General features: G+C 32.2%; 1 protein-coding gene and 1 long non-coding RNA gene across 18 annotated transcripts in view; one reads left to right on the forward strand and one right to left on the reverse strand.

Annotated features, from left to right (window-relative positions):
- The first annotated feature begins 9,697 nt into the window (after nt 1-9,697).
- Nucleotides 9,698-15,630, forward strand: part of LOC107852484 — a 56,410-nt gene continuing 50,477 nt past the window's right edge. For 16 of the 17 annotated variants that reach the window (XR_007054269.1, XR_007054272.1, XR_001669442.2 and 13 more), the window contains exons 1-2: nt 9,706-9,856; nt 10,593-10,702. Coding sequence is in view for 1 of the 17 variants with exons in the window: in XM_047410352.1 (XP_047266308.1) it covers nt 10,631-10,702 (72 nt within the window). In the remaining 16 variants the exon portion in view is untranslated. Of the gene's footprint in view, nt 9,857-10,592; nt 10,703-15,630 lie in introns of all 17 variants that reach the window. The other variant, XR_007054267.1, reaches the window with a different exon arrangement.
- On the reverse strand, nt 11,866-14,357 carry LOC124897547. The gene is made up of 2 exons (XR_007054277.1): nt 13,867-14,357; nt 11,866-12,090 (listed from the first exon to the last, which is right to left on the reverse strand). It is a non-coding gene; the product is annotated as an uncharacterized LOC124897547 (long non-coding RNA).

The following is a 15,630-nucleotide window of genomic DNA, read 5'->3' on the forward strand; positions in this document are numbered from 1 at the left end:
CTTTCTTGAGATAAGTGAGAAAATAATAAGATAATAGGTTATTTAGGGCTTTAATCCTGTGTTTAGGCTGACTAGAGTGAGGGAAAAAGACCTAAAAGCTCTTGGAAATTAAAGCTCAGAATTAACTAAAAAATCCCAATTTTCACCCCTGGAGTGACGCGGCGCTATCGTGCCATGTCTCTGGAAATTTACAATTGAGAAAATGCACGGTCGTGCAACACGGTGGTATCGCATTACCACACTAGATACGACCTGGAAGTTCACCGCGATGCAGTAACATCGCATAGCTTCACTGGAAAATGGAAAATTGTGAAAATAAGCCTTAGCGTGACACGCCAGGATCACAGAGGCTCACTGGATTTGACAATTTCCATTTGGCCATGCTCCGCGACGTGCAGAAGTGCCAATTGGCACACTGCTTTACAAAAATGGCTCTAACTCTTCGCCCGGGCATCGGATTTGGGCAAATTTTATATCATTGAAAAGCTGACTGAATTTTCTATGCAATGGAAGACTCTAAACTAAAAATTACTGAGTATTTTAAAATTTTTATATAAGATAGCTCATGGACTGAAAGTTAATTTAAGTGAGGAAAATACGGGGTACTACAGCCACATTAGTGAGAAAAGACTTAATATTCTGGAAAAGAAAAAATTACTGTCGAATTTTGAAAGTGCTAAGTTAGAAAAGTGCGAGCACTTCTTAGCTGGAAAACAAAATAGAGTTTCTTTCAAGTCTCATCCTTCTTCAAGAAAGACAGAGTTGCTTGAGCTGGTGCATTCAGATTTATGCAGTCTAATAAATCTATGGACTTTGGTTGGTGCACTTTACTTTGTAACTTTTATTGATGATTGATTAAGAAAACTTCGGGTTTATGTATTGAAGACTAAAGACCAAGTATTGGGTGTCTTTAAATAGTTTCAAGATTTCATTGAAAGAGAAACAGGGAAGAAGCTAAAGTGTATTTGTACTGATAACGGTGGTGAATATTGTGGACCATTTGATGAATACTGCAAGCAACAAGATATCAAACACCAGAAGACTCCTTCTAAGACACCTCAACTTAATGGTTTGGCGGAAATGATGAATAGGACCTTGATGGGAAAATTTAAATGTTTGCTTTCTGAAGCAAAATTGCCAAACTCCTTTTGGGGTGAGGCTTTATTGACCGTTGCACATGTTATTAACATATCTCCTGTTGTTTCTTTGCAAAGTGATGTACCAAATAAATTTTTCTATGTGAAGAATGCTTCCTATGACCATTTGAGAGTATTGGGCTGCAAAGCTTTTGTACATATGCCCAAAGATGAGATGTCAAAGTTAGATGCCAAGACAAGGAAGCGTATCTTTATTGGTTATGGCCTTGATAAGTCTAGTTATAGGCTATATGATCCAGTTGAGAAGAAGCTTGTGAAAAGTCATTACATTATTTTCATAGAGAATCAAACCATTGAAGATATTGACAAAGTGGAGAAACTAAAATCTTCTAGTTTTGATGGTGTAGTTAATCTAGATCAAATTCCTTATACAAATATGCATGATATTGGTGGGTTTGATAATTATGGTGACACCTAGGATCATGTCCCAAATCAGCATGTTGATGTTGATAATGACAACAATGTTGCTATTGACAATGCTCCAGTTCAAGAAGCCGTGGATGAGTCAAATGCTCTACTAAGAAGGTCTACAAGAAAACGTATTCCTTTTCTCGTTATTCTCCTAATGAGTATGTGTTACTCACTGGCGGAGGAGAACCTGAATGTTATGAGGAGTCCATAGAAGATAAACATAAGGATCAATGGATTGAAGCCATGCAAGATGAGATAAAATAGCTGCATGAGAACCACATTTATGAGTTAGTGAAATTGCCTAAGGGCATAAGAGCTTTGAAGAATAAGTGGATGTTCAAAGCAAAATTTGAAGAACACAACTTGAAGCCTAGTTACAAAGACAGATTGGTTGTCAAAGGATTTGGTTAAAGAAAGGATATTGACTTTGACGAAATATTTTCTCCTGTTGTCAAAAAGACCTCTATTCGTACATTTCTTGGTTTGGCTGCTAGTCTTGATTTGGCGATCGAGTAGATGGATGTGAAGATAGTTTTTCTTCATGGTGGCCTCAAAGAGGAGATTTATATGGAACAACCTGAAGGCTTCAAGTAAAAAAGGAAAGAAAACTATGTGTGCAAACTTAAGAAGGGTCTGTATAACTTGAAGCAGGCTCCCAAACAGTGGTATAAGAAGTTTGAATCGGTCATGGGGAAGAAAGAATACAAGAAGATTTCCTCAAATCACTGTGTATTTGCACAAAGTTTTTCTGATGATGATTTTATCATTCTCTTATTATATGTGGATGATATGTTTATTATGGGCAAGAATGCTTCCAGAATTAACGAGTTGGAGAAATAATTATACAAGCCTTTTGCTATGAAAGACTTGGGTCATGCTAAGCAAATTTTTGTCATGGGGATTACTCTTCTCAAAGTTGAAAGAAAGCTTTATTTTTCATAGGAGAAGTATATTGAACGTGTACTGGAGCACTTCAACATAAAGAATGCTAAAGTTTTTAACACGCCCCTTGCTGGTCATATAAAGTTGAGTAGGAAAATATGTCTTACAACGAATGAGGAAAAAAAGATCATCGCTAAAGTTTCATATTCCTCCGTTGTTGGAAGTTGAATGTTTGCAATTGTGTGTACCAGACCCGATATTGCTCACGCAGTTGGTGTTGTCAGCAAGTTTCTTAAAATCCAAGAAAGGAACACTGGGAAGCAGTCAACTGAATATTGAGTTACCTAAGAGGAAACTCAAGAGACTGTTTGTGCTTTGGAGGATATGATCCAATCTTGAATGGCTATACAGATTCTAATATGGCGGGTGAACTTGATAACAGAAAATCTACTACTGGATTTTTGTTTACATTTTCAGGGGGAGCTATATCACAACAATCGAAGCTGCAGAAGTGTGTCGAACTATCTACAATTGAAGTTGAGTATATTGCAGCTACTGAAGTTGGCAAGGAAATGATATGGTTTAAGCGGTTCCTTTAAAAACTTGGTTTACACCAAATGGAGTACGTTGTCTATTGTGATAGTCAAAGTGCAATAGAATTGAGCAAGAACTCCATGTACCATGCAAGAACAAAATACATTGATGTGAGGTATCATTGGATTTGTGAATAAGCAGGGAACGAATCGTTCCATGTCAAGAAGATTCACACGAGTGAAAATCCCGCGGATATGCTGACAAAGGTGGTGTCAAAAGACAAGTTCTAACTGTGCAAAGAACTTGTTGGCATGAGCTCTCTCTAAGAAAAAAAAGATACCTCATTCAGATGCATGGGACTGGAGGGGGAGATTTGTTGGATCCAGCCCCAATTAATGGTAAAAAATGGTAAAAACATTTGGACCTTGGAAAATAGATTTTTAAAGTAAACTTGAATTTAATGAGCATATATGGCATGACAAATTGCAATGTTTGGTTATCATACTCTGGCAAGGAGGCGTTGAAAAAGTATAATCTACTTGTATTCCACTACTTGAGTGAATCTTGGACAAAGTGTATTGTAGCATCCAGTTTTCTGGTGCGCATCTGCCTAATTCACAACAAAATATATTAAAAAATTAATTAAATCGAGCAATGTATCGAATTCATAATTAAAACAATTATATAACCAAGTTTAAAAACATCACTTTTGGAACTTTAAAAATATTTTCTTCTGGGGAAAGGACGAGAATGTCCTGTCGGCCAAAGTATTTTCATCAAAATGGCCCTTGAATTCATATGATCATATTGTAGTCATTTCCACCAAAATGGCCCTTGAATATTGCATTCCTCTTTCTTCCTATATTTTTTTTGTTTGTTTTTCACTATTTTTTTCCTTTTCTTTTAATGTTCAACTTGAAGAAATGGAACCAGGAGGTGCTTGGGTGTGTGGAAAGAAATAGATTCTCTTTTTTATTCTTTTTAAACAATCGAGTAATTATTATTTTTTTCAGATTATTTTGCATTCACCAACAGTATTTAAATAACATACTATTTGTTTTGTTTTGTTTAGTTTTACTTATTTATACAATAAAATACAATATCATATACTTTTAATATAATACAATTGTTAAATATATATATATATATATATAATGATACAGTTTATATGCATATACATATTCTATATAATAATTATAGCATTTTTATACACATTCCATACAATTTTAACTACAATTATTATTTAGATACATATTTTAAACGACTCTATATAGTTTCTACATGCATTCAAAAAGTGTATCAATTGAGTATAGAGACTGCATGTGCCCAATTGGGCCAATGGCTAAAAAGGGGAATTAAAAATAGCCGACTGGCTACAGATGTCCACCTTTTCAAATTGTGGCTATTTTTTTAAAAAAATGGTCTGCTCATGTCTTTTCTCCTCAGTAAATTTTAGGAAAACAAATTAAATATGAAAAAAAGTAGTAGTAGGAAACAATGACAGACCCAGACTTTTCACTAAGTGGGTTCAATATGTAAAAAAGAAATGCTGCTATAGGGGCTCAAACCCGCAACCCAGATATCAAGATTTGAACACACGACCACTGGACTAGCAACTTCACTTGTTAGAAGTAAAGGTTTTACAGCTTTTACTCATTCTTAAAAGTTTCAAAAAAAGAAATGGATTGCAGCTATAAGGGTGATTTGAACCTGCAACCCAGGTATCAAGATATGAACACACAACCACTAGGCTAGCCACTTCACTTATTCATAGTGGATTCAAAATTGAATATATACTTTTATACTTATAAAAATTGATTATATATACGGTATAATTTTTCGACGAATTGGGTTCATATGAACCCACTTAAACCAAAATGGGTCCGCCTCAGCCTATAATCACACAAGAGTGTAGAGCTGTCAGTATTTGTATTTGCATCATTTAGCATAGTAGTGAGATGTTCTGCATCCACAATTATTATTGCTCTTATACAGTTTATTGGCCAAGCGCATTCACTTTGGGTTAAACAAAGTAACGATCCTTGAGGTATCTATAGGCTATAAATCTATTTGTTGTTGTAAACGCTTTAAGGTCAATTTCTGCAAACTGAAATTGAATTTACAGACTAAAAATATTATTTTAACAAATATGTCAAGAGATTGTAATTAAATAAGTAGTTATATGGTAGCGTTGCTAGTAAGGAATTCATTTGCCAAGCTTGGAGAAGCATCTTTGGCTCTTTGGAGTTGTTCTTATGTCATTAGTCGAATAGAGACGGTATTTTTTATTCGGCCAATATTCTTCAGCTTAAAAAAAGGAAAAAGGGTCAAATTACCCTGTACTTTAAAAAAATTGATTAAATATATCTTTCGTCATATTTTTAGGTCAAATTTACTCTTGTTATCAATCATACTTTGGGGCCAAATTTACCCTTCTACTTTAGAAAATTAGCTAAATATACCCTTTGTTATACTTTGAGGTCAAATTTACCCTCGATATCATACTTTGTAGTCATATTTACCCTCGTTGTTAAGAAACTTTTTACTTGTACCATTCTTTCAACAAAAAACTCCAAATCAACGTAAGTTGCCCAATTATTAAAAAATAAACCACAACCTAATCTAATTCGCTCAATCCGAACCACAAAAAGTACACAAACAAATATACCCTTCCTCAATTCTGTTGGTCGAATTTTTTCAACGAATAAAAAGTAAAAAGGAATGGGATAACGTAAAAGCATAAAACTAGAGAAAATGTCGACTACAAACTCTACTCCTGTTCAGTTATATTCAAATTTCAAATTTTGATGTGTAATTCAATGTGAATTTAGATTCTAGAATCAGTGAATAAGTTTCTGAGAAACTGACATAGTGAAAACTTTGTGAACTAAATTGCATATAAAGACATATAAATAAAGAGATGTCAAGATTGACCCATAGAGACCTACTAACTCAATAATCTAAAGAAATATCATGCGGGCCTAATCTATTGCATTTGACCGTCTAGTGCTACTTTTCATGAGCTTTGCATTGATGCAGATTCATGAACTGAGATAGGGATATATTTTTTTGGAGGTCAATTTTTCATGAGCTATGCACTAATAAATATTCAGTGGCTTAATCTCGTTGAAAAATTTTGACCAACAAACTTAACGGGTATATTATTTATTTGTGTATTTTTTGTGGCAAGAGTTGGATCTGGTGGGTTAGATTATGATGTGTTTTATTTATAAAGAGGGAGGTATTTAACGTTGATTTGAACTATTATATTAAATAAAGGGTATTTTTGAAAAATTTCTTAACAACGAGGATAAATTTGACTCCAAAGTATTACATCGAGGTTAAATTTGGCTCCAAAGTTTGATGAATGATAAATTTTGATAATTTTCTAAAGCAGGGAATTAAATTTGACTCCAAAGTATGATAGTGAAGTAAATTTGCCTTCAAAATATGACGAAAATATATTTAACAATTTTTGAAGTAAGACGTAAATTTAACTCTTTTCCCTTAAAAAAAAAAAATTCATCTGTCCTCAATTGCTTAGCTTTCAGTCACCATTATTTTTCAAACTCCCCAGTTCTTATCAGTTGTTTTAAAATGTCCGTACAAAAAACAAGAAAGAATTTTAAAAAAATATATAATAAGTAAAATTATATGAGGGTGACCATAACTTCACCTATAGATGCAAGTAAACACCTGGCCCATTCCACACTAAAACCTACCAATTGAAGTATTGACAATATAATATAAGAGATCCAACAATAAATAAACCAAGAATTGAAATGAGATAGGCTCTAACATCATGTAGATCAAATAAGAAGATCCAGAAAACCCCAAGTGCTCAAGTTGTTGAGAGAGTAAAACAGATAGCTTGAACAGTTTGGATAAGCTCAATGGTGTTATGTTCAAATGGAGGCAAGTGACAAGGCATGTTGAATCAAAGCGGACCAATTACGCTGCAGGTCAATCATCGGCATCTCAAGCTGAAAATCGCTACTTTAAGCTCTCTTTTCACAAGAAATACAAGAACATGGACCACGGTGTCTGAATCCTATTCCCCTTTCGTCCTCAAGAAGTAAAAAGAGGTGGAAGAAGAGAAGAAGCTCCAAATTTTCACTATGAATAGTGAACACATGAGGATGAGATACTTGTATAAGTTCGGGAGCTTATACATGAACTTCTATCAAGCTAGATCATCCTGAAACATTTGACACATTGGCCATGGACAGAGATATCAAGGAAATGATTGTGAGCAACATGAAGAGGCTTGTGAAAAGACGGATTTTTACAAGAAAGTTGGTAAAGCATGGAAATGTGGCTACTTGTTGTATGGTCCTCCAGGGACTGGAAAATCAAGTTTGACAGCAGCTATGGCTAATTACCTTAACTTTGATATAGTATATGATTTAGAGCTTATAACTGATATACGCACAAACTCAGAACTTAGGGAGAGTCCGACTTTCCACAGGGAACAGATCAATTCTAGTTGTGGAAGACATTGACTGCAGCCTCTATATTCACTACTAAAAAATACAGGATTTCTGACCACGAAAGATTGACCACGGAATATGGTTGGAAAAAACCGACCACATGTGGTCCGTTTTTTTAAGAAAAAAAAATTGTGGTCGCTTTTGTATTTTAAAATTTCAAAAAATCGTTTCAATAATTTTTATATTAATTATTAATTCTTTTACAAATAAAAACTTGAAAAAAAAAAAGAAAAAGAAAAACGACCACTTGTGGTCGGTTTTTAATTAAAATAAAATAAAAAAATAAAAACCGACCATATATTAAAATAAAAAAGAAAATAATTTTTAAAAACCGATCACTTGTGGTCGATTTTTAACTAAAAAAAAATCATTTTAAAAAACTGACCACTAGTTGTCGGTTTTATTAAAATAAAAGGAAAATAATTTTTAAAAGCTGACCACTTGTGGTTGGTTGTTAATTAAAATAAAAAAATAAAAATCAACCACTAGTGGTCGGTTTTTATTAAAATAAAAAGAAAATAATTTTTAAAAAATGATCACTTGTGATCGACTTTTTAATTAAAATAAAATTATTTTAAAAAACTGACCATTTGTGGTCGGTTTTTGAACTAAAAAAATTTAAAAATAAATAATTTTTAGAAACCAGTAATTATATATATAATCAAATATATATATTATTTTTATTAAAAAATAATTATATGTATAATCTAATATATATATATATATATATATATATATATATATATATATATAATTTTTTAAAATTACACTGATCACACGTAGTCAATAACTAATATAATAATAATAAAAATCAATCAATCTTAAATTTTTTGAAAAAGTTACACTACAAAATATATCAAATAAGATAAAAAAATTATGTTAAAATAATATTTATCTTTACTTATCTTTCAATATATAAAATAACTATTTTTCTTTGTACGTAAGTTAAATAACGTTAAACATGCATAATTTTTGTATAATGGATATGTGTATATATATATCATACCGTTGAGATAATGATATTATGTTACTGTTGCAGTCATAATAATGTAATATAGAGCCGATAATTCATCAAAATATAATGAACGTGTTCTATTATAAGGTAATATACTTGTGGATGTGATATATATAGTACGCATTCAAGAGTTCATATATATATATATATGTATATATATATATATGTATGTATGATGTTGTGATCGATTGATGAATGATGTAGTCAAAACCTAGTAGAATATAATTAAGCTAATCAAATATAATTAATCGATCACTCATCAAAGTATGTATATGAAATACGTCGCATTAAATTATTAGATAACATACTCGTGTACTTATGTGATGTATATAATATGATTTAGAACTTGATATAGTCGATAGTGTGTATATGTGTGTGTATGTATAGGTATATATATAGTATACACATACTATATTGTGAAGGTATATTAATGACATAAGATAAACTAACCGATAATTATCTGAGTATATGTGAAATACGTTGTATATTAGTATGGGGTAGTAAAATCTTGTATGTGATGTTTATAGTATGTATTTGAAAGCTGATAGACAATTGAATATATGTATATATGTGTATATCTTGTGTAGTGACGCTACGTATGCAGTAATCGAAAGCTCGATAACTGAATAGATATATCAAAATATTTTAAATAATACATTGATATCATACTATTGAGGAAATAGATATATTATTTTGTGTCAATGTAGATACGCGTATATTGTTGACGTTGTAATAATGTAAGACAAGTGATTGATAATTTATTTGATTAACACGTTGTACTATGAGGTATATATATATGTGTGTGTGTGTGTGTGTAATTAAAATCTAATTAAACAAAAATTTATCTTAATTTAAAAAATTCATTGATATTATTATACGATTAAGGAAATATACTACCCGTGTTAATGTGATGATAAAATAACTAATTAAAAGATTTATATATATACGCATTGTAATAAAATAATTTGATATTGTTATTAATATTATAAAATTTATTAAAAAATTAATTTATTAAAAATTAATTTTAATTTATTAATTTACTAATTTATTAGTTTATTAAATTTTAATTTATCAATATTTTTGTAAAAACCGACCACGTGTGGTCAGTTTTCAAAAATATTTTCAGAAAACCGACCGCATGTGGTCGGCTTAATGTTAATTAAAAAAAATATTAAAAAGAAGTAACCCGACCCCACTGCACCCGACCCAACCCAAACTAAGCAATTAACCACACAAAAACACTTATACACGGCAAACACAAATACAAACACATACACAACTCTTCCATACACACCAACATATACACGCAAACCCTACTGCTGCCGCGATCTACTCCGGCGACTGCTCCGGCTCCACTTGTTTTACGGGTATGTTGTTGTTTCTGTTGTGGATTAAAATACCATTTTCCCTGTCTGCTTTATTGGAAATGCTTTGAGGATGTGATAATGGGGAGCTTCCTCTACTGTCCCCACCTAGTGTTTTTTAAAGAAACAATTTTTAGAGTGATCCAAAAGAGAATTGATTTTTTTTAATTTTATACTATTTTTTAACTTCAGGTCTTGAACAACAACTGTGTCTTGTATGTAGGTATTTTTTTGTGGAAGAAAATAAGTACAATAAAAGCTTTTTTTTTTTATGCTTTGGTTAACTTTGTATTGTAGAGAAAAAATAGTAGTTTTTTGTTTTTTGGCTATATTGTGAGGCTGTAGTGTTTCCTCGAAATAAAGCACACTTTTCTGTTTTGTGCTTGAAAGATGAAGTATTTGGTGTGTGGTTCTTGTTGTTTTGTTTGCTCTGGATGAAATGAAAGGTCAGTTAATATCTCTCTTCCTTATGAAAACTTGTAGCATATAGCATGTTCTTGTGCATTTTGATGAGCTATTGGCTTATGTCTGCTGATTCTTCTCAGAGTGAATTTGTCTCTCTTTAAGAAGACCTTAGGTAGCTTTTCTTGTTTTGCTTATTTGTACTATTTTCCTTGCCAAATAGTTAGATACCTTGAATACAATGAAGATGAGAGACTTTTGAGATGAAGATGTTATCGGCTAAAAATTATTCTTCTGGTTAATACTGTTTATTAAATGTTTTTGTTTTGAATGACAGGTTGAAAATTATTCTTCTGCTCCTAATTTAGTATCTTTATGCTACCAGCACATTTGAATCTAGATTCGGTGACCGCTTATCTCTTTCACTTTAATTTACGCCAAGCAAAGGTAAGCTAATTTCTCTCTATTTTCTTGTAATACAACAACAACAACAAACCGAGTGTAATCCCATAAAATGGGGTCTGGGGAAGGTAAGATGTATGCAGTTCATACCGCTACCTCCAAAGAAGTAGATAGGTTGTTTCCGATAGACCCTTGGCTCAAGATCTCTATTTTCTTGTAATGAAGTCTTTAAATGTAGTTTAGTTTGGGATTGTTCGTTGTAGAAGGCTTTGAAAGCCATAGGAATTTTTTGATGATTATATGGTGTGAGAGGGACATGCGACGCCTCTACTTCTTTGTTTTGTTACACTTGTTCAATTGTTTGACTTATTATACTATAAATGAATATGTTGCTTGAAAGTGAATAAGTGTAGTTACTTAGCTTGAAGGTGAACTTCTATTTTGAATTTTGTTGAAGCGTACTTGATATGTGAACTTTTTAGTGTGAATTTTGCTATGCTTGATAATTTTGAATGTGTTTTACTTTGGTGACTTGAGTGGTGAATTAGTGAGTTGAAATTGATTAAGTGTAGATTTTTGAAATGTGAATTTATCATTTTGAAGGTAGTTTAGTTTGTTGTTTTAGGAGGTGACTTAGTGACTTTAAAATGTTGAAGTGTAGGTATTTTAAAGGTGGATTTTTGTTTTGAATGTAATTAAGTTTGGTGACTTAGTGAGTTGAAATTTACTAAGTGTAGGAACTTTAAAGGTGAATTTTGTTTTGAATGTAGTTAAGTTTGGTGACTTGGTAGGTGACTTACTCACTTGAAATTGATAAAGTGTAGGTACTTTTAAGGTAATTTTTTTTGTTTTGAATGTGGTTTAGTTTGATGACTTGAGTGATGACTCAGTGAGTTGAAATTTACTAAGTTAGGTACTGTTTTGCGAAAATTTGCCTTTCAGAGTCGCTACTTAATTTTGAAAAGGAATTAAGAAATCTTTATGAAATACTTTAAACGATCCAAAACAGAAAAATCATTTAAATTTGAAGATTCTGAGTAAGCGATTCCTATTAACGTTTTGAGAAGGTTTAAGACACCTAAAATGTCCTCTAACTTGCGGTTATCCGGACTGTTTGAAAATATCTTTGACTAACTTTAAAAAGATTGATTTTTGAAAGAAAGTGATTTAGGACAAAACTTGTGTAAAATCAATTTGACGACTTAGTAGGGAATTTAACTAAATTCGAAGGCACAAATAGCAAATAACCATAGAAAAGAAAAAGGTAAAAAATGAGATTAGGCTTTTAGTCCCAAACCCGCTTGCACCTGTCCTAAACTATACATTTGGGTTTTTGGCCTGTTGTCACTTGTCCTAATCTAAATATTGAGCTTTTAGCCCATAACCTATCTTGAACCATCTTTTTGGACCATTTGGCTCAAAATCTGCTTCATCTGTATTAAAATTACAACTTTAGCTTCGAGGCCTAAATGAATGAATAAATAGATAAAGAAGCAGAACAAAATAATAAAACAAACAATACAAGTTTGACAAATTTTCATCAATGGGTATCAACCTATTTTCCTCTTCCATCAATATCAACTTCTTTATCCAAAAGTCAATCGGTCTTGCAGTAATTGCGGAACTCGACTCAAAAGATGGGCCTTATTGGCCCGTCATGAAATGCAAAAAGGAGGGAGCTCATTTGGACTCCAAAGCGGATTCACATGGAAAAGAAAAAAGAAAAGAAATCAAAACATATCCGAAATGCAAAGGGAAAAGTAAATCAACACATTAGAAAGCTGATACTTAAGTACTACCCTATTCAAAACAAATTTAAAAGTAAGAACACTAAAATGATACCATGTGACATCCTTCTACTAGTGACCATTTTAAGGCATCCAAATTTCAAAAATAAATGAATGGACCAAATACAAGAAGCAATGAAATGGATAATAAAAATAAGATAAGGAAAATGGATATTCAAATAATCAAGCACCTTAATGATTTCAAACATACTGTATGACGGAAAACTGATTTTTTGCAATTTGAAGAAATCAAATACACACCAACTAGGGTTACACCATCTTATGCATTCATATTGGATTCTTTAACAGTTTTTGCACCAAAAGATTTGCAAGAGATCATGCTTTTCTAGCATAACTTTGCAATAAACTTTTATCTGATAATATATTCCATCTATCAAACTAACACTGATTTAGTTCAAGAGAACCTTGAAGGTTAGGAATAAATGAAGAAAGGGACCTGACAACAAACCCAATTTAACTCCTAAAAACACAAGAATTGACAATTGACATAAATTTAGGAAGATCCCATCTTCAGGAGACAAAATGTTTATAATTTAACAAAGGTAAAAATCATATCTGCACTAGATAAAATGAGTATTATATTTGCTTTAGAGTTACTGCAAGGTTTCGGAAGAGGGAAGAGTAAAGTTCTAGTCAGATTGTTTTAAAGAGAGCTAAGGTACTCGAAAGTGTTTAACTCCAAATGCCAACCACACTATTTTGACACGGTAAATTATACTCAACAATATGAATACTAAGCACGTGTACAAACACTATTTTTTATTTCCCAAAAAGAAACTTTGATTTAGATGAAATACTACACTGCAACAAATATTTTTTTAAGAGAAATCATACAATCTATCGGAGAAGAAATGCGAGATCATACCATTCTAATCCATATCCTCTTTTGACATTCTTAGAACATATCTACAAGAGTCAAAATAATTTTAAGGAGTCATTGGATTGGAGACCTTGTCATGTTTTAGTTTCTAACATTAGCATTAAAGGCTAAAGAAACTCGAAACATGTAGGCTAACAACCATGATAAGACTACTAATCTAATCCCACATTAAACAATGTTTAATCAATCAGAAACCAAGCGCGTGGAAACACCAATAACATGAATCGAGGATTAACAAGCAAGACATTTACTTGGAGCAACATTCAAGCTTTAATGAACTAAAAAGCTAAGATCAACCATGGAAAATCAAAAATAGCAAACTTTTATATAAATAAATAAAAACCAGAAACCTAAATATGCTAACACATCAATACGTTGAAAGCCACAATCTTTATCAAATAAGACTATGGACTTCAAGGCCGTCTACAACAGCTTATTCCCAGCAAACAACATTTACGACTATGGATTTATAAAGAAGGAAAAAAATGATAATAGAAATCAAAATAGAAAGAGGTGTTTACCTCTTTCGGAGTAGCAAAATAGAACCTTGAGCTAACGTCGGACTCCACCACCACCGAAAGTCGATCCTTCGAGAATTCTGACAAATCGACCACTAAAATTTTTACTAAAAATGAAAATTTTTACTGATTTTGCTCAAAAATAGTTTTTCCCTCTTTTTAGAGTTAGTCTCCTTCTTCTCTGTCGTGTCCCTTTTATAGGAAAATCTAGGCTCCCCATTTAGTGTTCAATCGATGTGGGAAAAGAGGCCAACGGGGGTAATTTTGAGTTTTTCGGGAATTCCTTTTTGGTGACGCGGTTTGACAGCTAAATTTTGTACGAGAATCGTGCAAACATTTCAAATTTGAAAAGGTTTTTGGATTTGGATTTCGCGGTTGATTTAATTTGGGTCGTTGAGATTTAATTTGGGTTGAAGTTTTGATATTGGTGTTATGATTAGGTACGGGTTTGGGTTTGTTGTTCGTGATGAGAGATTGTCGTTGCTATTGCTCAATGCTGAAGTCATTGTTTTGGTGTTTTGTATTGTATTATTGTCGATAACGTTGTTGTTTTGAAAGGAAAGAAGGAATTAAAGGTCTTGGGCCGGGTCGGTGTTAGGCCTGATGATAGTATTAGGCTGGTGATGAAAGTATTGGACCTGGGTGGTGCTGATATTGAATTGGATTGGTTTGGGGGTTTATTTAAAACATAACCCCTAATATTTAGGATTTAGCCTAATTTGATTAAGATTTTGATCAAATTTAAAAAATCAAATTGGTCAATTGCATTGCGATTGTGGCCAATCAATTTCAATTATGACAAAATTAAATCAAAATTCGATACGAATTCATACCTTGTTTAATCCCGAGCTTTTTCATTTAATAAAAATTAAATTCATATTTTCCAAATAAATTATTTTCAAGAATAAATTATATTTAAATTAAGATTTTACCCTTTTTGAAATAATTTTCAAGCTCAATCTAAATAAAAGTCCAATATTCTATAAAAATATTCATTTAAGTAAAAAAATTTATAAGATCTCGTATATGTGAATACGAAAATGTATAGTCATCACTTAACTAACGTAATTAACCCGAATAAATATTCTAGAGCGCATTTATCCAGATGAAATAAATATTTCACTTTTTATTAAAAAATTGAAGAAATCTAAGATTAAATTTAGTTGTGGAGGACAAAAATCAAGTGTCAACAACTGCCTCTTCCCTTTGGGTAGGGTGGATGCAATTAACCCTGGGCAAAGGGAGGTTGACGTTCCTAATTTTTTGTCCGACCATAAAATTTGAATTTAAAAGAGGTCAACTTTCGCACGAGTTTCATAGAGTTATGGCCGGACCTCGGTATCAGGTTTCCTACATATCTAAAGTTTCATGATAATTCAGGCAACTTGTAGTTCATAAAGCTTGATTTAAAGCATGATTTTCAAAAAATTCACCAGCTATCTCAGTTTTAGAGTTATTTGGTAAAATCAAAAAGCTGGGGAATAGAGGGATTTGGGGCGAGGTTGGAATGCAGTCGATTTTTCTACATAGATCCCAACCTACATATCTCTGAGACTCAGGGAATCAGGCTGCTTGTAAATTGACTCAATTGGTAGAAAAGATAGTCTTTATTTCAGACGATCTTTGGCTCAGGATGAGTGACAAGTTGTTCGAGTTATGAAAAAAAGGCTTGTAACCTCTTAACCATGAACGTGGATCTCTTCACATCCATAGGGAAGAACTTACTTGGACATAATATCCAAAACTCTAGGTGCCCTATCACTCGAA

Source organism: Capsicum annuum, chromosome 4 (genome assembly GCF_002878395.1).
Source record: "Capsicum annuum cultivar UCD-10X-F1 chromosome 4, UCD10Xv1.1, whole genome shotgun sequence".
NCBI classification, from domain to species: domain Eukaryota; kingdom Viridiplantae; phylum Streptophyta; class Magnoliopsida; order Solanales; family Solanaceae; genus Capsicum; species Capsicum annuum.